This window comes from Thunnus maccoyii, chromosome 11 (genome assembly GCF_910596095.1).
Source record: "Thunnus maccoyii chromosome 11, fThuMac1.1, whole genome shotgun sequence".
In the NCBI taxonomy this organism is placed as follows: Eukaryota; Metazoa; Chordata; class Actinopteri; order Scombriformes; family Scombridae; genus Thunnus; species Thunnus maccoyii.
The window spans coordinates 17916546-17942060 of record NC_056543.1 but is presented as its reverse complement, the minus strand read 5'-3'; the positions used below and the strand labels follow the sequence as shown (position 1 = coordinate 17942060).

Sequence of the window (25515 nt, the reverse complement as noted above, 5' to 3'; positions counted from 1 at the left end):
CAGACAATCATATGTCCCTAGAATAAAAGCCGCCCCATGATCATGGTTTAGCATTGTGCTTTTTATCGTTAACAAAGCACTGGCAGTAGCAGCCGCACTGCCAGCCTCTTGACAACATTCAGTCAGTGAATCACAATGACGTTGCACAGATACACAACATAGATTGCACTAACGTTAAGGGGCGGTTAAGTTAATTATTCTTATACATAAATATCTGAATCCATCCATAAGGGAGAATAAGGGCCATGTACATGTTCATAAATGTAACCCAACCCTTCTTTGGTTCACAAATACACTAAAAGACTTCAATGTTATTCAAAACATTGTGATATAATACAGCAGAGTTTCCAAGTATGAAGGAGGATACATTACAAATGGATCAGAATAGCAGATAACCTATTCACAATTATAATCTCTTAATATAAATAAAGTGGTTAATCTATTACATACTGTACTGTATGATTGCTTTACATATAGGGTTTTCTCACTGTAAAACTAGGACACATTTGGCACAAAGGCAATGTAACAATACTATACACAATCTACACAAAAATCTCTAAAAACACAGCAATCAAGTACAGTACTTGTTACAATGACTGTGTTATATATTCCCACCTATGTGATATCAAAGGGAAATAACAGCTAGGGTACAATGTGGTGGTGCGTCTGGCTTGATAATTACGTAGACAACATGGAGCACCAACAGTCATTACATCATATATATTACATTAATACTGTTTATGTCAATGTTATAAGGTTCCCTACTGTACGTTGTGCTCTGTTACTTGTGAAAAAATATTTTGATCTCGTTCTGTTTTTCATACTGATCTGCATATAGTACAACAGTATAATGACGTTTTAATAGCTGCTGTAGAAAGAATCATGAAGTACTCGGATATTCTTGCAATTTCATATTTACATGAAAAAGAACCAGCGTTAAACTCACCGCACTGACAAGAGTCTGTTTACCATAATATAGGTTTGTTTCCACTTAGCATATGGTTTAGCAAGAATACCAGTCTGCTTATATAATTCTCTCAAGTTCTGACTTAAGTCCTTTTTACTCAGATAATCTGGTGTGCAAAGGTTTTAAATATATGACGTCGCTGCTAAAGACAGAAGAGACAGAGAAACACACGGGGCCAATTATTTGTTGTGCATTGCCAGAAGAGACCTGTAAGCAAAAATCTCTTTATGAGACAAAAAAGGGGCATGTAGCCAAGCTCAAGGCTTTCCAGAGCTGGAAAAGACAAATGTTTGAAAAAAAAAAAAAAGTTTTTGCAATACAGGTGCAGCTCTTACAAGTCACGCCCCAGTCGCTCGATCTCCTCGATCAGGAAGTCGATGTCTGACCTGGTAGCAGCAGCGTTGGAGATGACCATGCGGAAGAAGTTGACCTTGTCTCCTTGTGGCTGGTAACCCACCATTGTAGTCCCAGACTCCATCATCATAGCCTTGATCTTTGGGGCCACCTGTTGTGGAAAACACACGTTATCATTATCATCAATATCATGCAAACTCTGGTCTACTTCCATACCTTTATGCAAGCAAGACTTTACTGTATGGATCCCTAAATCTACAAGAATACATTTAAACAGGCAGGGGAGCTTGAAATTAAGCTTAAAAAGCAGATTGATGAGTCAATACCTTGTGCAACCTCTCCCGCCTCTCCTCACCATCAGGCAAGCTGCGCAGGCTCGGTGGAAAGTACCAGAAGCACACATTAGTGTGCTGCGGCTGATAAGAGAAAATGGGAACAACATTTGTAATGAGCACCAATAAAAACTGCCTTTTGTAATTTCAGCATTTCTTGTCAACATGTCAGGAGAGCAAAATAATCCAAATTATCCCAAAGCCAAGTTAAGATGTTAAATATGTTGTAGTCATTAATCACTAAAGAAAAATAGCTGTTTTGTAAAGCAGAAAAGCTCTGATATGAACAGTTAAATTATCCTATGTTGCTGCAGCTGATCATTGGGAGTATTTATTGAATTCTGATTTATAAGGAATTGATAACTCATTGCAGTGAATACTAGGGTGTTCATATGAAAGATATTTGCTCTCTGTGGAAATAATGATCTCACCTCCCCGTCAAACACCATCGCAAAGCCCTCTCTGTCTTTTACTTTATTGTAGAGGTATGCTGAAAGATCCAGGCACTTGTCGATATGCTGTTCAAATCCTACTGTTCCCTTTAAGGCAGATTGAAAAAAAAAAGAGAAGTTGTTACTGTGCCGTCACAGATTAGCTATAGTTGCTAGATGTAATGAGTAACACATGGCTGTAGAGAAGTGCACACCTTTGCCTTCCACATGAGCCAGAACTTGAAGATATCTACGTGTCGGCCACACTGAATGGCCTTGTCTCCTGTGTCGTATGTGACATCGTACTGCTTGTCTGGCTGGAAGAGGTAACCGGCACACATGGAGTTGCAGCCTTGTAATAATCCCTGCAATGAGAGAAATGGGGAGGGTTACCAAACCCAAGTGCAAAAAGTGTTTTTTTCTGCTTGTACGCATATGTGTGCAGGAAGGGCATTGTGTGCAGCAGGAAAGTGAAAAACATTCTCACCCACTCTCTGACCAGAATGGCAGAGCACTGCAGCGGCACTCCCATCATCTTATGAGGGTTCCAGGTGACTGAGTTGGCCCTGCACAGATATTGAAACAGTAAACAGCTCTGTGAGTGTGTGTGTAAGAGAGAGAGAGAGAGAGAGTGTGTGTGTGTGTGTGTGTGTGTGTGTGTGTGTGTGTGTGTGTGTATCACGTCTAGAAACAGAAGTGGCAATCTAAGAATACATAGCTTCTCTCAATTTTATTGAGAAATCTGTGCATATGAGTCTTTGAAAGGTACAATTTGAAATATCTGTGGTAATGTGAGCTGAGATCATGAATTTCTTTATCTCAGATTTTAAAGGGGGCACTCCATTGATTTAGTATTGCACTTCCATGTGGATGGGGGACTGATAGACTAGGTGTTAAAGCCAAATCTCCAAGCCCATGCCAAAATAACCTTGATGATGTCATTTTTTCGGACTTTAAAAAGTCAGAAAGAAGAAATTATTGAACTATTTTGTGATGAGCTAACTGAACTTGAAGAGTAACATCTGTGGTGTGCATCTCTAAAATAATTGTCTATACTACAATCACTGTCTTCAGTATGTTTATTGCTTTCCTTTTTTTTTTACCTTTCGATTCCATTCAGCTTGTGTCTGTGTTTCCTTGACATCAGCAAACCTCCTCCCCATGCACCCTGCACAGGATACAATAGATCCGTATCAGTGAGGACTCTAGTGTTGACCATAACGGCTTAACTGTGCACTGAGGATAATCAATAATCCCTTACGTCCACATGAAGCCACATGTTGTACTTTTCACAGATGTCTGCAATTTCATTGATTGGATCAAAGGCTCCGTAGACGGTGGTACCAGCGGTGGCATTCACAAACATTGGAACGTGCCCCTGCACACCACAAGCATGAAGAAAAAAAAAAAGACATCGGCTACAATTATGGGCTGAATCCAAGTTATATATTTTTTTCTCCCTATCATTGTTGACATCAAAGAGATGGGCTAAAACATATTCCTCAAATAAGGCACTCCTCCTTTCTGCAGCCATTGTTTGGGGCAAAATTGCTTGCCCATCTCTTCTGGTCTGCACATCACTTTGCCTTTGAAGAATTACTTCCAGGAGAGGTACTTTAGACCAGGACAGCATCATATGTAAGTAGACAGAAGCATTAACCTTATTGATATAACCTTGCTGTTCTGGCACACGTAAGTGTTTCTGTAGCTACAGTTAAACTCCACAGCACACATATGACTGTTTCTCATTGCGCAATGGAAGCAAAAGTTAGAGAGAACGATGTCTGATTCACTCACCTTTTGCTTGGCCTCTATTACTTTGGCTTCCAAATCAGCAGGAATGACTCTCCCTCTGAAAACAAGATCACATAGTAAGTCACAGAGTCATTTGATTTCCTGCTGGACTGTCTCCATGTTGGTGGAGTATAAAGCAAACCTCTCATCTGTGTTCAACAGGATCAGGTTCTCTGTTCCAAAGCCCAGAGCTGCACTGGCTTTCTTGATGGAATAGTGACTCTGGAAGAACATATGTTGACTGTCAGTACAATACAGCATGTGTCTTAAATGTCACACTTAGTGATAAAAGCACTCAAATTGTGGTGTTGCAGAGGGTTACAATAATCAGCTCCAGAGAAGCAGTGTTAGACTAACATGCTCTGAGGTGAAGAGGACCAGTCTGGGTGCAGCTGCCATGCCTTTGGTCTTGACTTCAGGGAAGAACTTGTATCTGGCAATCATCACACTGTACATGTTGGAGATTGCTCCTCCTGCAGAAACCAGATGAGCTCTGTCAGCAGTGAAAACCGTAGCTAAGAAACAGCACTTCTACATGTATCTGATGACATAATAACCAGAGCCTGACATGTTTTAAGGGCTCAGATCCTATTCAACCATCCTCCCACTCCTGTTCAATCACTGGTTGGGCTCTTACCTGGAGAAAATATGCCATCACCCTCTCCGTTGGGCCAGCCAATGATCTCTCTCATCTTTTTCAGTGTCAGCTGCTCCATGAGTACGAAGACGGGGGCGATCTCATAGGTAAACCTGGAACAAACCAAGAACAGATGTGTGTTAAATGTTTTCCTTTCTCTCTGCGGTTTCATTCAAGTTAAATTCCCTTTCACCTAAAGACTGCAGCAGAGACCGATGAGATCAATATGAAATACATTGACATTTAACAACATGCATTTGTACACTCTAATTGTACAGAAAGGGAACTGCGTGTGCTGCTTTCCCAATAAGAATGGAACAAATACAGCCTTCTGTGCATGGTCACACCTCAATAACAACAACATCTTGCTGTTTTAGAAATCCTTCTGCTGCAGTGAAATGACAGGAAACACCAGACAGTCTTTAACCCATTAATACAACATCAGGAGCATGTTTTTGCATCCGTGAGAGAAAATTAGTCCAATGAGCATGTTTAAAATAATGTACCTTTTATGTAAACATTGCAAGAATAAGAATGATCTTCTATTACACTCAAAACAAAGATGTTAAAGTTGCTTTGAATTTCTCATTTCAGGCATGTTTTTATGTTGTATCTTCTTTAGACTACATACTTTTTTCTGTATCACCAAAGCATATTAAAAACCTTCTCTGCCTCAGAGAAGAGCGCAGTGGATTTGGGATTACAGCACAGGCAGGCTCATCCATCTTCTCCCGACCAATATTCTTCTAATTACATAAGTATCTGTCTATTCATGCAAAGAAAGTAAATGAATCAGTGGAACATTAGAGAATGTCGCATTGTGCCCCACAGCGTCTTCAGCACATACAGTAATATGAAAAAATAAACAAGTCAGATGCCATTTCGCAGATGCCGCACATTAATTTCACCGCATTCATTCATGCAGACAACGCTCACTCATTCTGATTATGTAAGACCTGGATGTGATTGTCAGTCTATTAGTGTCAGTCAATATCTGCCAGGGGTAATTAGGGTTGATGGGGTAATTAATAAAGGTAAATTACAAGTATGTATGAAACCTCCACCCTCTGGTTCCACAGTGTTGTCGCCAACAACAGACTAAGCTAACTAAAGCACTTCTTATGATCGGCTGTAGACTGATGGCTGAATTAGCAAGAACCAACAGGAAAGACATGAGGACTTTCACTGAAGGTTTAAGATTTGTATTAGAGGTTTAAGGTCATGTGAAACTCATGTCTCCTCCTCTGTTACGACTACACTCTCTAAATCCTAATTTGATCTTCACAAGGTCATACAGTATTGTGCAGGAGGAGGTTCATCAGAGAAAAGCAGAGGAAAATCGAAGTGCAAACATCACAATATAAATTTTGGTTCCATTTTCTATCAAGGCACCATTTATGTTCTGTAAGGTTAGAAGTTGTAAGTACAATATGAATAGTTAAAAATCATATTTTATCACAACAGATTTGGGTTGCCATGTTGTGAATAAAATGCTTTGAGGTGTTTATCTTTTCCATTTGGTAATAATACAAGTATAAATGTTGGTAATCCATTAATAAATGCTTAATAACTTGTTAATAAATTAAATTTTGGTCCAGATAGTCATGTGGTCCAATCAGTCAAAGGGATTTTTACACAGACAGAGAACCCAGAACATATTTCTTATTAATGGATTATAAATAGTCTATAAGGCATCTAAAATGATTTACTAGCCATCAATAAAGTCATTAGTTACAACTCATTACCTTTTAAAGGGACCTTAATTAGAAAGTGGTACAAACTGTACTAAAAACTGTCTTCTATCCATTTGCACATATTTATAGGCATAACAGAAACATTATAACATGTATTATCATCTATACAAAGCTATTTAATTGTCTACATGTTATATTAAACCCCCCAAACTGAACAGCCTGTAATTATCAAAAAGTTCCTTGAAGCTACATGTAACCCAGTTACTGTTGAACTTTTTTTTTTTTTTTTTTTTTTCAGCATTTCACCTTCATTAGATAATTTAGACTATAGGAAACATGTGTGGATAGAAGTATGTATGACATGCAAGCTCCCCTGTCTGGAATCAAACCTGCTATGTTGGATTTATGGTGCACATCTTGGACCACTAAGTCACTGTAAGTCACATCATACAGTGAGATACCAGTTTATTAGGTCCACTTGTACAATGAAATGTAATTAAATACAAGAGCTGTGTAATGTATGTTTTGTTCGACAAAATAAAGAAACTACAGCCTTGAAAATTAGTTGAATCGACTCCGTAAAAAAACCTTGATTTATTGCAGTTGCTGTTGTATTGGATCACATTAGATTATGGAGATGTACAAACAGTCAGTTACAGTCGTTGCTGAGTCCCACTGATGGTATTGTGTACAGATGGTGTGAGGGCAGAAGCTCTTTTCCTGCTCCTGGCATTGTTATGTCACAGGAACGAGCATTACATGAAACAAAGACACCATGTAAACTGTGAATGTGAATCAATATGCAATTTAGTTTGCCTGCAGGGCTGAATTATGTGACCACAGCCTGAACGCAGGCCAACACTGACAATACTGCAGGGGAGTGAACCGTACAAATGACTTATTTTGTGCTTTTTATTTTCGTGCTTGATTGACAATACAAGAACATGCTATTTTTCAGCCAAAGGGACACCAAAGACAGTGATTACTGTACGTCACGACAAGTACTCCCCTGAATGAAAGCCTCTCCTTAAAAACAATGAGTACAAAAAAATTAAAGGAGTAGAATGAAATGAACTTAATGATCTCAAAACTGCATGCTTTTATCTCAATTATTATCTGCATTTATGGACTGAAAAGATAATTTACATGACTAACTAATCAGTAATCACAGCACTCACATGTTAGTGTTGGCTGTAGAGGTGAGCCACTCTCCTGCCAACCCAACGATGTCTAATCCAGTAGACAGCTGGTTGAAGAACCTGGGGTGACCTGCGATTGATAAAGAGACAACAGTGCAACATAATCCCCAGAAAACAATTCATCATTTGAGAATCGGAGAGAGAAAAGAGGCTTATCTGTAATCATTACACTGGCATGTAAGCTAATGAGAGTTATTGATTGCAGCGAGCTCTGCTGCTCCTTCGGCCCCTCTTTGTTCTCACCTGTCCTCACTCCATATTTCAGGGTGTCCCTGCAGTCCACCAGGATCTGCTCCAGAGACTCTGGCTGGTCAGAGAGCTCCAGGTTGAAACCCTCCATGCCCTCCAGCAGCTGGTGGGGGTGGTGGAAGTCCAAGACCTTGGTGGATCGGTCAAAGGTCTTCCGGATGTAGTTGGTGAGGATTTCCACAACCTCCAGCAGGAACTGCATGGTCTGCTCCTCTCCATTTTTGGCAGGCAACAGATCTGCAAAATGAAAGCCATCCATTAGGTCACTTTGTGTGTGTGTGTGTGTGTGTGTGTGTGTGTGTGAAACTCTTGCTTCCATGCAGAGAATTAGTATGTTTGTCATTTTCACTATTTACTGTTGAGTTTCTTGTGATATCTTGATTTCTCAGCAGGTTGATAATTACTTTTAATCATTTATTTTGTACATATCTTCCAGCAGCATTCAGCTGTCATGACCACCAAATGCAACAAAGGCAGTTTGACCAGAATATATTCAAGTATAACAATTACATTTCCTGGCAAAAGCAAAACGATTCACCAACAAAATATTTACTTGTATTTATTTTTATAGCATTTCTTGCATGTTTGGATCCAGTTTGAAATTTCCGATAATTCCTCAAAGCTTTGTAGTTTATGTTAAATGCATCACGTTGAATTTCAAATGATAAACATGTAACTTTATCTCAGGTTTACCTCTGGCGAACAGATTGGAGAAGTCGGTCTCTGTGCGTCTGAAACGCGCGTCTCTGCCGCTGTTATCGCAGGTCAGCAGGTTCTTGGCTGTGCGCTCCTTGAAGGAACTCACAATCCTGCTCCTCTCCTCCAGACTGTTGTTCTTCTGCAAAAATCCTAAACGATCACAGGAAGAAGAGGCGTCCGCAGCGTGATTACACTCCCTGTACATGTTGAGATATGCACCTTTTTTATTCTATCAGGCCCACTAATTATTATTCTCCTCTCACATTTCTGACTTTTATCTGTCTCTCTCTCTGTTTGTCTCTCTCTCTCTCTTTCTCTCTCTCTCTCTCTCTCTCTCTCTCTCTCTCTCTCTGTCTCTCTCTGGTGATCTACACTGTACCTTTTTTTTTTTTTCTTTTTTCTTTTTTTTTTTTTAGAAAATAGTCCCATCCTGCGCGGGGAATCCTATTTATGGGCGGAGGGTTGTGTGGGAGGTTGAGCCCCGGTGACATCAGCACCAAACTCCAGCCAAGCAAAAACAAATCGCTGTCATGTAGCGGCTGTAAATTCTTATGAAAGCTCCTCAGTAAGAGTGCACTTCAGTGGGCAAGTAACCGATAACACTACACCCCCTAAAGGAGCATTTGAGCGGGCCGCGGTGATAAATGTGAATTTATCAGTAAAGCCTGTTGGAGGAGAATATTGTCCACAAGTAAATCTCACTGAAAGATCATCTGACTGCTGCGCAACAAGCTGCTTTTGAGACGTTTTTAATCCAAGAAAAAAAAAAATCAGTTTTGTCCTCGCATCTTCTTTGATTTTGCTTTGCAGATTTAATAGCTCTGCGTAATTTCATGGCCTTAATGAAACCAGCGGACGTGTCGGTCAAAAATAGCAGAAAATTGTACTGCGCGCCGGTGCATGACATCCACTATTATGGTAGATGTCAGTCTGTCCTTGGAGCAGGAGACTGAAATAGACTCCTAACGTTGGGAATCGGGAAAATCCATCCTGCATTATTCCCTCTTTAATTTCATCAGCTCCAACTCCAAATTGGTAGTTTTGGCAGTGTTGGTGCCACTTGCATTTTTTCCCCTCCCAAATTACCAAGATCAGGCGTGATGGTAATTTAATTAACTAAATAATACAGGTTAATCTACATGGTTAATCCTTGTTTGGATTTTTAAATCTCATTCGTCCAGAAATCCCGCGTTGTTTTACACTGAGCCGCGGCTAAAATGATGTAAGGCCATGCAGTCATAAAACCACACAGCATCTTTCCCTGACAACTCGACTTTTTCCTCAATTGTATTAAAAGCAGAACTTACCACATATCTTCATTCCCAATTTTCTCGTACACCCATGAGCAACTCCACACCATGCATCATAGCCTGAAATTATTTAAAAAAAAAACAAAAAACAAACAAAAGAAAAACAATTAGAGGGCCTTACAGAAGCCTTTAAAAAAATATTTAAAAAATCCAATTTCAGTGTGCCTTTTTATCTTGAACAATTGAATGTGAAAATAAATGGAGACACGTATGAGGTCGAGTGATGTTCTGAAACTAAAATAGCCAGCACTGGGAGTGTCTTGGGATTATTTGAACATTTAGCCGCACTCCCCGGGCCCCGAATCTGGATTAGTCTATTTCTACTGTCACTGCTCATGACCTATAGGCAAGGACTTAAAATTAATTAGCCGTCTTGGATCTATGCCAGCCTAAAGATCTAATTGAGTGAAAAGATGCTGGTTAAAATGCGAGCATCACCAGACATGAGCCGGCTGGCCAGTGACAGATAGAGAATTACTGCGTTATCAAGGGCTTCCAGCCAGAGAGGGGATGGGGCACCTTGGATGGGAAGTGTAAACGAAATCCTCAAAAGCAGCAATTTAGGGGAGGGGGTGAAAGAGGAGGTGGACGTGGAGGAGGAGGAGGAGGAGGAGGAGGAGGACGATGTGAAGTGGGGGAGCAATCCCAAATCCACATCCCAACCCTTGCTCTGGATCATTAGATAAATCATTGCCCTGCTCAGTTCAGTGGGCGCACATTAACTCCTCACAATGATTTTTTTTTCTAGTCAGAGGAAATGAGATGGACAACAAAGAGGAGAAAAATAAAACAGAAAAGAAAAGAAAAAGGCTGAAGATGAGCTGACAAACAGGATTCAGAGCTGACTGCACATTTGCAGAGGTGCAAGGCATTTCTGCATCGGCCTAACGTGATATAATAACCACTGCTTTTCATTAGACACACATTAATTCACAACACAAAGCCACTCCAACAATAATAAAAATATTCTGATTTCAGTGGACGAGTTATGTCTGCACTGTATAGAAATATAAGTGCATGAGTGCTTTTTATTTGCAAAACATAAACACTGACAAGCATGTCTTATGTCAGGAACACATCTACACCTGTAACACTGTTTGTTTTTTTTGTTTTTTTTTAGACCTCTGTTCATTCAAAATCAGGCTGATTTTTAACAATGAAAGGACTGTGGTAGCTACAATGCTGAAGTGTGCCATTAGGGGCAATTTAATATGGCTGAATTAACAACCACTTCAGGGGCAATTTTCATTTGTCCATGCAGCCACTTTATTCTACCAGAACACATTTAGCCAAACCAAGAAGAAAAATAAATAAATATAAACATGAATGCATTAACACACCACCACCACCACTACCAACAACAACAACAATAATAATAATAATAATAATAATAATAATAATAATAATAATAATAATAATAATAATAATAATAATGTTCATTTGAGTAATTAATAGTCTTGTTTTGGCAAAATGTTTTGCCTTTTTGCAAACACTCTCCGGTGCTGCAGCCTCGGGCTTGTCTTGCAGGCTGATTGCCTTCAGTGTGATGTTAGAGGACATCATTTTCTGACAGCAGCATTCAGCTGTCACGCAGATGCCGGGAGGTCCGTGTGGTGAATGAAATGCAGCGGTGATTTGTGGCGAAGGAAGCCTTCTCAAATGGCAGCGGATTTTTTTTTCTCTCCCCCCCACCCCACCCCTCCTCATCCATCCCTCCCCTTCCAACCTCCCCCCTCCCCTTCCCTCCCCTCCCCTCCTCGATGGAAATGATTAATGGCGATGCCCACAAAGTAAATAGCACACGTGAAATAGCATTTTATCTGTGATGGACCTACTTGAGCCCGGTGGTCGTAAATTTGTCGAGTTGGGATCCGGTTCGCTGCCAGAGGAGGAGGGTGCAGACGCCGCCATCACTCCAGAGACCCTGAGCCAAAGTCCTCACCTCAAAAAAAGCCTGGTCACTTTTCTTTCCTCTCTCTCTCTCTTTATTCCCCCACAACAAAATCTCTCTTTCTACTATATCCAAGATGACAAGTGCGGCTCACTGGCAGGGAAAGAGACAGAATCCATAGGAATGTATGTACAGCATGTGTGTTTTGAAATATGTGCCTCTTGCTCTTTAACACTAAAAGAGGTGCTTAACTTGGCGACACAGACCTGTAGACGACAAGGACACGGACCGTCTTACAAGTTGAGATTCAATTAGTCGGCGCAAGATCTAGTAAATAAATAACTGGGCTAAATGAACAGATATTGGATGACAAGTTGCATCAGTGCACCTAATTTAACCGTTTAATAGCCGGTGACAGGAGCAGATTATTTCAGCTTCATATCTTGATCCTGCTCAGGACGGATAATGGTTCACAGCTGCCAGAGAGCTTCATGTTTGTCCTCATCGTCATAATAAACAGCACAGTTAATTGTTCTTAGATAAGGAGGTGGAAATTACAGATGTCAGAGCCTCAAAATTGGCTCTCATGTTGAAAAAAAAAAAAAAATGCGCACAAAAAATGGAAATAAGAAACTGCAGATTATTATTGTTATTTTTTTTACCTCATGAAATTAATGATATGGCCTAAATGGTCATCAACAGCCAGGCTTTAGCTTCAGAAACTTGACAAATATCAGCTCAAGGTGATTAGTGCATTGATGACCGTGATGCAGGTTAAAAGACGACGTGCAGCTTTCTCTACAAACCAACACCAACCGGCTATTAAAGGCTAAATGAGAATTTTCCTCAGCGCTATTTATGCAGAACTATTTAATATCAACAGTTTCAACACACATGCGGTTCAAATGCAAATTACAGGCCAATAATATTCACTCAAACCTTTTTATTTCACGGTGAGTATAAACCTTATCAAACACCTGTTAGAGCATCTTCAATGACAATAAAGAAGAGTTCTTTTTTTTTTTTTTTAGTTTGGGCTAGTTTAGATGAAATGAAGAAAGCCACTTACCGTGATTATGTGGGTCCAGGTGAACAGGTGCAGTCCAAAAAATAAAAAGTGAATTCACCACCAAATTAAGTCCTGAAGGAGACTGCTGCGCTCCCTGACAGACACACACACACACACAGAAGAAGAAGAGGAAAAAGACAAAACAGACCCGAGCTTCAGTTCTCCGCTAGATCCCACACAAGGTGACCTTGCTTTTGTTGAAGTGAATGTGATTTGCTGACATTTAAAGCAAGCCTTGTCTGTTTATTGTCATTGCGCACGAACGAGCCACGTACGGTAAGCGCCTCCGCCGGTGCTGCATATCTGTGGAGCAGACGCGTCTGCAGCCTGTCTGGGAGTCTGTTTCGGCCCTAAAGTGTGACTTTTTTTTTTTTTGTGGAAGTGTTGATTGTCTTCGGGATCTATATAGCTCTGGTTTGAATCCCGGTCACGAACATGGACTTGAAGTTTGATGCTGTGAGCAACACATTACGTGAGGAGGGGAAGAAGACAGAAAAAAGGGGAGGGGGAGAGAGCGCTGGTTTTTGTTCTTGTGGAAAAAAACAAGAGGACAACGGAGGGAAAAAGAAAGCGCCACAATCACGATACTCCTTCAGTTGTTTTTATTTATTTATTTCACACACCCCTCAAATCACATAAATGATTTTAACATCTCGCCATGATGAACAGAGATCAATAAATACGCTCGCAGGTGATCGTGACGCTGCTTGTCACTAAATTTGCACTATGCACCTGTCCTGGACATGTGATTTTTCTACTTTCTGTGCGGATAGAATGGCGTTGACTGGTGAAGATGTAACCTGTGCGACATCATGACACTGGAAGAGACGAGAACATGAAATCCACAAGGTGGCAGTGAGAAACCAAGAATGACTTCCTGGAGAAGCAATGAGCGCAAATGGGGCCATTCCAGGAATACACTTCATGGAGCTAATTATAAACAAACCCATTAATCTGGAACACGTCACCATCATACGTGGACGATGGGACAGGAGAGGACACACACACACACACACACACACACACACAGACAGCCAATCACATGCAAAGATCAGCCACTCTCACTCCTACAGGCGATGTGTTATCATTGTTCCTCTGGTGATGGATCAGCATGAATCTGATATAAAAAATAAAAATAAAAAAAATCAAGTGTTGTGATACTCGGTTGACATCAAATACAACCTGTGCTTCACATGTAGGCAGTATAATGTGTACTGTAGGTCTGTGTTGTGTTTTCAGCACTGGACAGCTCCACAATCTCAGGGCTGGATTAACCCACTAGGGGCAAAACTGAGCTGTGGGCTCTTACTGACCCCATAGTTCCTCTCTGTAGAGGCCCCTAGAGCATATGTCCCTATTTATTCCCTATTTATAATAATAATAATAATAATAATAATAATAATAATAATAATAATAATAATAATAATAATACCTTTATTTATATAGCACTTTTAAAAAAACAATATAAAGCAAACAATGAATTAAATATTATAATAAAATGATGCAATATAACAAAACCAATAGTTAAATAATTAAAAATCAAGTTTAGAATAGCGATGATCTCCTCTGGCAAGTCGTTCCACAATTGAGGGGTCCGAACATTAAAGGCCCGTCACCTTTAGTCTTTGGTTTTGACTGAGGAATGTCCAGGAATGACCTACCGGAGGATCTCAGGTTGCATTCAGGCTCGTAGGGGGTCAGGAGGTCACCTACTGTTTATATATTCGGGAGCGTTAAAAGTGATCATTAAAATGTTATAATTCACTCTAAAACAGACTGGAAGCCAATGAAGTGATTTTATTGAGGTTTTGTATTTAATCTGTATATATCATCCCGCTTCATATATTCCATTGTATATATCCATCCTAACCCATAATATTTATCATTTATTTATATTACTTATTATATACAATTCTGTGAAAACATTTTAGGCACTAAAAGTAAAGTGGACGTGCTTTCAAAAATAAAGTCATGAATGGTTTTTATTTATCAATTAACTTCATACAGTAAAGTTCAGTAAACAGAAGAAACATTAATCAGATTAATATCTGGTGTGACCACGCTTTGCCTTTACAACAGCAGCAGTTCTCCTCGGTTCACCTGCACACAGTTTTTCAAGGTATTTGGCAGGTCGGTTGTTCCTGCTTCTCGGAGAAGTTGTCACAGTTCTCCTGTGGATTCAAGACGCCTCAGTTACTTCTGTCTCTTCATGTAATCCCAGACTGACTCCATGATGTTGAGATCAGGGCTCTGTGGGGGGCGTCCCATCTGTTGCAGTACTCTTTGTTCTTCTTGTCGCTGAAGATAGTTCTTTATGTCTCTGGCTGTATGTTTGGAGTCGTTGTCATGCTGCAGAATAAATTTGGGGCCGATCAGACACCTCTCTGATGGTGTTGTGTGATGGATAAGAATCTGAAGTGCCTAAAACTTTTGCACAGTGCTGTATATCTGTGAGTATACATACAACCATTCATATACACATTTTAGTTCGATCCTCTTGCATTTACATATTTATACCACCCAGTATTCTGTATATAATGTTTGTAACTGTTGCCCTGTTTTGCACTTCTGGTTAGATGCCCAACTGCATTTTGTTGTCTCTGCACTTGTACTTTGTGCAATGACAATAAAGTTGAATCTCATCTAATCTTAAAAAAAATGCTGTGTGTCAGTTAGATGTTGGTAATTTGAATAAACATACATATATTTAGGGATATGCACCATATAACCACAATATCAACTGAAATAATGAAGTCTAGATTTTGATTCAGGATCCCTTTACAACAGTGGAAGACAAATAATAGCCTACAATGGCTGAAGCTTTCCCTTTTATAGTTTCTATCAAAACTTTAACTTGACTTTTTTATTTGTGTCTGTTACTAGTTTCCTATAGTATATGATGTGTTTACACACACAGGTACTCAAACTACCATTTGAGAGTTACAAGTTTGTAGCTTCAGCATCACAGACAACAACCAGATGCTAAAATACAAAAAGAACCATTGACTCTTACACAACTCTTCATAAACCTACAGTGAATAACAATGTAAACACAAAGCTTATGTAAACCCCAAAGAATGTGACCTCACAACATCTTATAAACTTAATCCATTTTATTCCTGAAATTATAAAAAGAAATAAACAAACAAAACATATTGAAAATATAAGAGCCATGATGGTTTTCACAGTTTCTGTACGACATCAGCCCTCCAGCAAACAGTGCTAAAAAAAAGTTGGTTGAATCTAGTTGTTGACCTCTGAGCTACAGGAACACAGGACCTGCCTCACAGGATAGGATCACATTTTTCAAGTTATTAGCTAGGAAATAGTTGTTATATTTTATTGGTTACTGCAATCATTCCTTGTGTCCATACAGATCCTGTGCAAAGATTCATTCAATGGTTCAGCAAAAACTGAATATGAGGCTTCAACAGTTGGAGATGGACAATTTAAGTTTGTACTAATCAAAATTAGTCTTTTTAGTTTGGAATTTCCCCTTCGTTACAATCCTGACGTTGCAGCTTTTTGCAGAATTTTGTACAAAAAAAGACTAACTTTGGAAGACATTATGGACAGGAGGAATAATTACAGAGACCAATAACTCACATATGTACATGTAAGTATTGGACTGTATAAGGATAGACTTGAAAAATGTGACCCTATCCTGTAATGCCTCTATTGTTTCAGTTTACATTGTACTTTAACAAATTTCTCCATTTTGCCCGTTTGGTAATCCAGCCTTGTGTACAATCAATATGCATCACAACAAACACACTCCTCCTCATCACACATATTTTTTTTTTATATCTATCCACTGCCATGAAGAATTAGTTACATTAAAAGGCTGCAGGCAGAAATTACACACAAGCAGGTTTTCTATTTTTAGTCTCTCAGTCGCAAAGAAGGGATTAAAGAAGTACAACAAAAGACGTAAAAACCAAAGGCAGAGGGGTGGGGTTGGTTTCCACCAGTCTCTGTATCAAACTGTCCACAAGATGGGGCATAATCCAAATGTAGAGAGTGAGAGAGAGAGAGAGAGAGAGAGGAGGGGGTGTCAGAGAGACAGAGATGATTTCTGTTTCTGTGTTTGTGACAGTGATTATTCTCACTGCAACCTGCAGGCAAAGTCTAGTTGTCTGGAATCTCAGTGACTGGGAGAGTCTGAAATAAAGAGTCGCCTTGAGACAACAAACATTGCCTGGTCCAGTTGTTTTCTCTCTGTGAGCCTGCAGCTGTCAGTGAATTTCCCTCGGCTGTCACACGGTGTCTCACTGGTGTCACTGGTGTCTGCTTCATCTTGAAAACTTTTCATGTTTTCCGCCTGTCTTTGACTCAAGAGGCGCTCCGACTCTACAGACGATGAGTCTGCTGAGTCATATTACGATGCAAGAGTCACCAGGTCTGCTTAAAATCAAGGCAAATAAAGTTCTTAATTGACAAAAAGGTAATGAGAAATTAAATAAAAGTTATATTTCAAAATCAATACGTAGAAAACCATTGTAAAACTCAGTCTCATGGAAGATACATGCTGGTGAAGTTCGACTCTGATGAAGGATAAAATAGGCTAACTGTGTGAAAAGCCCTGTTTGATCTTCTTAAAGCAGGTGAAGCTGTGATACTATCATTGGAAATCATCTGTGACCACTTCAGAGCTGTAGACAGAATTTTAGAAAAGCTGAGGTCATGAGTTCAAGTCTCCCCGAGTGCACCTCAACACCACTTCCTAATAATCTATCATATTTTATTCAATTAACTGTTTAACAGGTAACAATTTACAAAAAAGAAACAAATAGTTACCAAAGAATGAGAGAGGAACAAGTGATAATTAAGAGAATTGTTAATTCCTGATTAAGTCTGAGAATCAAGGACTATATAGTAGCATATGTTAACTGAGAACAAGCTTTAGATAGCATGTTAAGGAGACATTACTTATGATTGGTTGATAGCTCTGAATCAGCTGCTGAGTGGAGCAACAATAATTACTTCTCCTTTCTAATTACTTAAGTATTAGTTACTATTTTTGTGCTCCCTCAAGTAAAGCTGTGCATCACATTGAGTAGCTAGTAGTGATCCTTCACTACTTCATCAATCGTTTTTGAGAATCCTGATGTCTCTTGTTTCTAATTAAGGAACCAATTAGGAAATCCCAACAAAAACTCAGTAGCTACTTATTAGTTTAGTAGGATAATGCTTTACTTTATCTGAGGGGACACACAAATCCACCATCATGGTAGAAAGTAAGTAACTATGTACATTTACTGAACCATAGTTAAGTATAATTTTGAGGTATTTGTACTTTACTTGAGGATTTCCATTTTATGCTACCTTATATTTCTACTACACTAGTTTAATAAGTATTTTGTACTTTTGATATTTTAAGTACATTTTGCTGATACTCCCTCTTTACTTTTACTTAAGTGACATTTTGAACGCAGGACTTTTACTTGTAATGAAGTATTTTTCCAATTGTGATATTGTTACTTCTACTTAAATACAGGATCTGAATACTTCTTTCACCACTGTGTACTCATGACGTGATGACAGGCTAGTGGTAACTTCTCAGTATGATGCACCATTTTACTTGAGCGGTCATAAAAATAGTAAACAATATTTAAGTAATTAGTAATTAATGAGTAGTTTTGTTGCACTCAGCAGCTAATAACTGTTAATCAGGGATGACACATGAAGAAAGCTGTCAGTTTGTCAAAGCACAGAGACACAAACTAATCATAACCTAATTGTTTTATTAACGTCTCCCAGTTTGCTCTCAAGTAACTCATCATTATCTACTTTATGGTTCTAAATGTAGAGTTATTTCTTATTAACAATTCATCAATTATCAGGTCATTCCTGATTTGTTTCTTACTCTTTCCTTGGTAATTACTCAGTATTTAGTGCACCTTTACATTATGTGTCATGGTTTTGTATTTTATGAAAATCTTATTTCCCAACATGAAGACCTAAATACTGTTTCTCCTACATTACCAGTAATAAAATCCTGATGTTACTGATGTACTGAATCCTTTATTTCTATAATCATTTGGTCAGAAAGTAGAACATTTTCCATATAGTGACTCTAAAAATACTGGAATCAGCATATAAAACACCTATGTGAGTCCAAAAATACTTGACTCAATCGTCATCATGTGTAAATTTTTAACTGTAGTACACAAACTCATCCAAATTCACACAACGTATACTGAAGACATGAGTTCAGTGTCATCAATAATACAACAATGACAACACTGAAGTATAATGAATCCATGTTACTGTGGAAGAAACGACACAGATACAGCATACAGGAGCATAGTTCAAGTTAATATAATATATAAATAAATTTGGCTTATTTTTTTTTAAAGATGTTCCTCCTTCATTTGAGGTTTACAGAAGCAGAAAAAATGTTTAAGCTGAAAGCAGGTCAAGGACAGAATGTAAACAAGGTCGGATCTTCAGCATCTCCGGGAATAAAAACATGTCCACAGAGAGAAGCTGGTTCAAATACTTGCACTGCGATGTACATGCTTATCTGCATCTAAACATATTTATGTATTCAATAAAGAGATGGGAATCAGTTATGAAGAAAATCACACATCTTAATTAGATTTTAATCACTGTGTACTGATGTATAAAACATGGAGCCCAGTGTGAGGCTGACTCTGCTGACCCTTTACACATTCAGTAAATCTCCATCCAAGAGTCGCCATTCTAATCACAACTGGCATGAAATTTCCTCTTTATCACAACACTTTTATATGTCTCGATGTAACAAGTCAAAGTTAGAATCCAATTTAATGAGTTTTCATGGTTTAAATGCTCAATACCCTTTTTTCCTTAAAAGCCAATTAAAATATGCAGAAGTACAATCCTTTAATTTTCTCATAAAAATGTAAATGACTCAAAATGGCTAGTTACAATCAGAAGAATTATTCAACAATGGAATATAAATCATTGTGTCTACATGAAATTATAAAGCAATGACATCTCTGTATTAGCTAAAATAACCCACATACACTAAATAAACTGAAGATCATTATATTCACTCACTGTTATGCTTTGCAAATGAGAAGAGAAGCAATATGAGTTCATGTTGATTACACAACAATATGAGGTTTATCGTCTTTGACTGAATGAGTCTGTTGTGATGTCCTATAACCGCTGGGTGTAGTTTAAACGTGTCTCCTGTGAGACATGAAAACCCCCATCACCCTCTCACAGCTACAGACACTTCAGCTCCTCTGTGAACGCACATAAGAGCTGAGCTTGAAGCTTTTACTACATGGTGCCCTTTTAAGAGTATCTATCTGCTGCTGTTACAGGAGCCAGAAAGCAGCTAACCACTTATTCCAGTGCGGATACTGTAAGTCCAGGATAGAGGTGGAAATTATGAATCACTGTGCTGATTTGAATCACTTGGTTCAGCTCAGAGATTCACTGACTACGCAGTTAGTTCACTTTTTTCTACGCTGAGATCACTGTTAACTTCAGCAGGTATGTCAGTAAGTGAACGCGTGACTGTTCATACTGTTGCTGATTCTGACTGTCTTCAGTTCAGCATGTTGCCCATAAATGGTCAGTTCGGTGCAACACCAGGCTGCTCTGTATAAAGATGGATGTAGCGAGGTGTGACATCACCCACTGGTTCCCATTGGAGCCAGTTTGAAGCCCAGAGTATGCAGAATTTTATCAATAGGAAAACTGGTACTAATGTGCAGATTGATGTATTTGATGTGATGTTGTATTTTGTGGTCAGTGGAATGAAAAGTAATATAACCTAGGTCTATAATTATACTACTAATAACTACACTTATAGGCCTATAATTCAGCTGCATTCTCTGTAAACTTCATACTATCAAATATAAACAATCTGGCTCCAAACCCTGTTTTCATGAGTTTATTATTGAACTCAAGCAGTACGGCACTTTAATCGCAGATGTGACAAACAAAAAAGCTAAGAAGACTTTCAGCATTTTAAAGGATATAAATGTTATTTATATCCATAAATGAATTTCAAGGAATGGACTTAATGGACTCCTCTGGCTTGTGCAAAGCTTATTTTAATGTTTTATTTTTTTGTTTATTTGTTTGTTTTTTACTGTTTTTGTATAACTATTGTTTTACCCATAGATTGTCTATAAACATGGACATAGCGAGGTGTGACATCACCCATTGGTTTGTATTGGAGCTGGTTTGAAGCCCAGAGTTGCAGTTTACGATCGGTGGCATCTTTTCTGTTTGGAGCCAGGACCTTTCAAATAAGGAGTGTGGGCTGTTTGCATACTAAGATAAGTCTTCAAATCTTATTAATGGAGCAATTGTTTTCAAAATGACCACCAGCACACCTATTACAGGGCCAGGATTTAGTGATTGAGACCAAAATGACTTATTGAAAAAAATGATTGACTTACTATTTCTGGAGAGAAGTTGAAGCTTTTTGAATGGGAGTCAATAGCATTCAGGGACTTTTTGAAACCAGCATCAAGCAGCTGTTGGTGACATTGCACACAAGCACTGTTTATAAGGTTAATAGCACAGCAGCCACTTGTTTGGAACAGATTTATAACATGATAATTGTTTATGTGGCTTTTGTGGTCTTTCAGTAAGTTTTTTTTGGAGAAATTTTCAATGAACAAACATGAAAGAAGCAAAGGACACAACAAAATTACACAATACACAACCAGTAGCCTACAGCCAAATAAACAAGTCACAAAAAAGAAAGGAAACAAAATAGATTTTTTTTAATTAAAAAGGAGGGTGAGGGGGACCTGCCAAAGGCTTATACACTGAAAGCGCTACACAGTGTGTCTGAAGAAGTCTTGGGGTTGTCCAGTTGGGCGTCTGAGCAACAAATGGATCAAAAATACTTCAGCATTTTTGCAGGGAATTTGTTCTCGTGAACCTCAGTTTTTCTGTATATATATGGTTGAATCAGTTAAATTAATTCACTTTTGAAAACAAACGGGGGTGAAGAGTCTCTTGGCTGTGATCAACCCGAGCATCTTGGTGTCTGTAGGTAGATTCATTGTAGATTCTGAACGGCCGAAGATCACAAGTTCATCTTTCAGTAAGTGTTTAACCAGGAAGTAACGTCAGTTAGGGACAACGGTGATTCAGTTTAGTCAGATGAGTTTAAAGATTTGTTCGTACATGTGTTGAACACCTGTAGTCATCAACCTGGAAGAAGGTTAGTTTCCCATTAAAAATGATCTTTTCTGAATCAGCAAAAAGATAAATACTTCTAACATGGGAGCAGGTTAACAAGCTGCTTTAGGTTTGTTACAACAACGAACCAAGACTCACTCTACAAGTCATGAGAGGGAATCCAGATACAGACCTGCTCTGGACTGTTTGACATGAGTCACAACACTGATGTTACCAGCAAGAACTAACAAAAAGTATAAAACAAAACTAACCTCAAATCCACGAGTGTTGTGTTTGTAAGCTTGAAGCTAAGCGACTACTACTACTCTACTACGGATATAGTTTGGAAACAAAATTAGCTGAATATTATATGAACTTCAGGAGGAACTTTAATAAAAAATATAACAGAGATGAAAATGTATTCTTCACTACAATAAGCCTTTCCATCATGTTTTAATGAGTACATTTCTGCACTGAGGTTTTATTACTGACCTTTTGACATGAAATGACAAATTAGTGTTTGGCTCTATTTGTGCTCATGATGTTTGATTTTTAGATTCATAACCTAAAACTAACAGATACAGGAACTCTTTCAAACCAACTCTCAATTTAACTCACACACACAACATCAAGACCAAATTCTAAATATTTTACATATTTTTTGTCATAATTTCACTTGTTTTTATTGTTTTGTGAACTTGTGGCCTCTCTTTTGTATTTATATTACGTGGTTTTGTGCGTGTTCCTGTTTCACTGCTTCACAACAAACAAACTGCCATTTAGGAACCAATAATGATTAATTGAATTTACATTTACTTATACTTCCAGACATAAAGTTATCATTTTATTACTGCCCATGCTTTTTATACCATGTCTCTCTCTTAAAAGACACCTGAAAAACCTAAATATTTACTTTGCCTTGTAGCTGATTAGTTAATTCTTCATATGGAGAAGACTGATTTCAATATGGTGTCATAGTTTACTTAAATGCCCTAAAAATGTATTTTCTCAATCAGCTTCTTTCTATGAGCGATGTGATCCTACTAAATGAACACATGAATTTTCTGTCACAGTTAGCACAGTTTTGGTTATTTCACATGAGACATTTTTCTTGTATTTTGTGATTTACTCTGTGGTCTTCTGACTGGTTTGAAGTGGGCAGGGCTCCATTTGGAAAAAAAAGGTGATGTCGTTTATTTCTGTGCACCAATCAGAGTTCAGCAATATTCTGATAAAAAGCTGATTACAGTTGTGTGGTTGTTTGTTTTGTTGCCAGCACTGTCAGTCAAATCTGATCAAGCTACACCCACACAGAGTTTATGACTATATTAAACTGTGTTTTTTCTGAACTTTAACTTTGATGGTTGCACATTTAGTAATGTACATTTAATGTATGTTCAGCTCTCAAATAGGAAATGATCAGACAAACTCTTTTTACTTTCTCCACAAAGCTGCAGGAGGCAGGCAGCACTTCAGTATCCTCTGTATCCATGCAGCAGAGACGTTGATGTCAGGGATTTGATTCACGCCACTGCTCGTCACTCATTTTATTTTGAACAGCCACTGCAGAGCCAAAGCTACACAGTGAAGTAGGATCATGTCTGATGAAAGAGTCTGTCCCATGTCTGACTGAAACCTGATCCCCAAAGCTCACATGGCCGCGGTCAAAAATGTAATTTTTCATTTCAAACCTCTATTTTCAATATGATTTCTAAACATGGTGGTTAACATTTTAATATTATGTCTATTCAAAACCAAATATGTAACAATAAACTCTCTTCTTTCAGCACGCATTGTCACTATTAAGATTGCAGTTAAATAGTCATTATTTAATCTGTAAACCCCCTTTACTTAAACTCCTCCCCTCCATATTTACCAGTTATAAGCAGGTATATAAACACTTCATAAATTGTTTATTTAAACACTATAATGTCATTTTAAACAGATATAATGACATTTTAAGTGTTTATTACTGTATCTGGCCTCCTAACTTCTCTCATTTAACATTTGCAACTGGTGAATAAACAGTTAATGAATGTTTAATTACACAGAATAACACAGCTGCAATCATATTTAATTATATGTGATTACATATGTGAACAAATCCTGTTTATACATGTATTCAAAGCTCATGAAGACATGTTGAGCCATAAGGTTCATTCTTGATCTTGGAAATAGTAGTTTGACAAAAATTTCTTAACTCAAGGTCCACTTACTGTACTAGATTGCTTCTGGAACTTTGAGCCACATCCCATGACCTTCATCAGTGGACGGTGTTTGTAGTAGTTGTGGAGAGTGAAAAAAGTATTTGTAAATACATAAATATTTCATTATAAATATAATAAATAAATGTAATTAAATGGTGAATAGTATCAATAAATATAACCAAACAAATACTTTGCATTCATATAAAATATGAAGACATATCTAATATGATTATGGCTGTTTCATATTATATCATCAGTCATTCATTATCTGTTTATACACCAGTTATTGTTGCATCACAGGAAGACTTACAGTTTTTGAAACATACATTAATAAACACACACAAAATGTCCTGAAATCTGCTCACAAATACTTTATAGTGTGTTGTAAACTATTTATTAACTGTTTGTGTATTGCTTATACATGTTAATAAGGGGGATAAAATAAAGTGAATGATATACAGAATATGATATAATTAGGAATGAGCATTTAATCTGCAATAATGCTTATGCTAATAATGCTAATGATCCTTTTCTCTCCATCAGACAGCACAGGTTTGATCATTTGGAGTCATGTACTGTATGGACAGACATATAAAAGTTCTTAAATCTTTCATTCAGTTTTAGGAAATAAACTTAAGCCACAACATATAATATCCTTTCTATGAACAGTTTAGCGTTATGGCCTCCCACAGTGATGAAGAATAGTGACTATCTTGGACAATGACGCCAAATCAGAGCTGAACAATGCCTTTGTGGGGAGCCAATCTGGGTGCATTCAACATATCCGTCCATAGGCATCGTTTTATAATAGGATCATAAAATGTGGATTTACAGTTCAAGTCAAGTGGTCATATCTCAATTATAGATTTTCCCTTCATGTGTTCCTTTTTGTAATGATTACGTTGTATGTTAATATTCATGCAGATTCTTCATTCTTGGGATTTGGTAAAACTAGATAAAACTGTCACTGTCTCATTTGCACGTCTCCTACCGACTGCACATATCAGCACTTGTACAACAAGGTTGTATATTCAACATATAGAACAGTATAATATGCCAAACTGATCCAAACACTACACAGAATAAATATCATATAAAACTGCACAAGATAATTATAAACTTTTGTTTGTTTTAAATACCCAATCAATGACTTTTGACTATTTAACAAGTACATTCACATACTGTATAATCTATAGACTATATTGTTCCAGCAGGGAAATTTGTTTGTTTGTCAAATCCTGCACATGTGTTTTTCATGTGATCATTTAAAAAAATATATATATAGATGTGGTTTGCAGTTAAGCAGACCTTTAACAATACCAGCAAACTCAATAACTTGTGTTCTTGTCTTTTATTAATTCTTTTTAAAATATTTATATGTTAGTTTATTTAATAGAGACAATACTGATAGGCAGTCACATTGTCAAATTTTAGCGGAGAAGTAATACAACCGAGGACATCTAGCTGAGGCAAACTTGCAGCCCCTGTTCTGGGTAACGCCTTTAAATTCAGGTTAAAGTCATTTAGGGAATGATAGCAGGTTA

At 38.0% G+C, this 25515-nt stretch overlaps 1 protein-coding gene across 2 annotated transcripts; it reads right to left on the bottom strand.

The window, feature by feature from the left end:
- Positions 1-185: 185 nt before the first annotated feature.
- On the bottom strand, positions 186-11581 carry LOC121907585 (glutamate decarboxylase 1-like). 2 transcript variants are annotated; one of them, XM_042427233.1, is made up of 16 exons: positions 11502-11581; positions 9664-9726; positions 8351-8506; positions 7652-7894; positions 7388-7478; positions 4516-4628; positions 4236-4351; positions 4021-4100; positions 3882-3936; positions 3346-3462; positions 3188-3252; positions 2572-2650; positions 2300-2449; positions 2085-2192; positions 1648-1737; positions 186-1472 (listed from the first exon to the last, which is right to left on the bottom strand). In XM_042427233.1, the coding sequence occupies exons 1-16, from the start codon at positions 11575-11577 to the stop codon at positions 1299-1301; spliced, it is 1776 nt and encodes a 591-aa protein (XP_042283167.1). In that variant the 5' UTR covers positions 11578-11581; the 3' UTR covers positions 186-1298. The 2 variants fall into 2 exon arrangements, with proteins under 2 accessions (XP_042283167.1, XP_042283168.1); XM_042427234.1 differs by having other exon boundaries at positions 11508-11577.
- Between the last annotated feature and the right edge of the window lie 13934 nt (positions 11582-25515).

Coding starts and splice junctions, on each gene's coding strand:
- LOC121907585 (XM_042427233.1), bottom strand. CDS start 11,577: ATGGCGGCGTCTGCACCCTCCTCCTCTGGCAGCGAACCGGATCCCAAC. Junction 7,895..8,350: donor CTCCAATCTGTTCGCCAGAG/GTAAACCTGAGA, acceptor TTCATTTTGCAG/ATCTGTTGCCTGCCAAAAAT. Junction 1,473..1,647: donor GGCGGGAGAGGTTGCACAAG/GTATTGACTCAT, acceptor TTTCCACAACAG/GTGGCCCCAAAGATCAAGGC.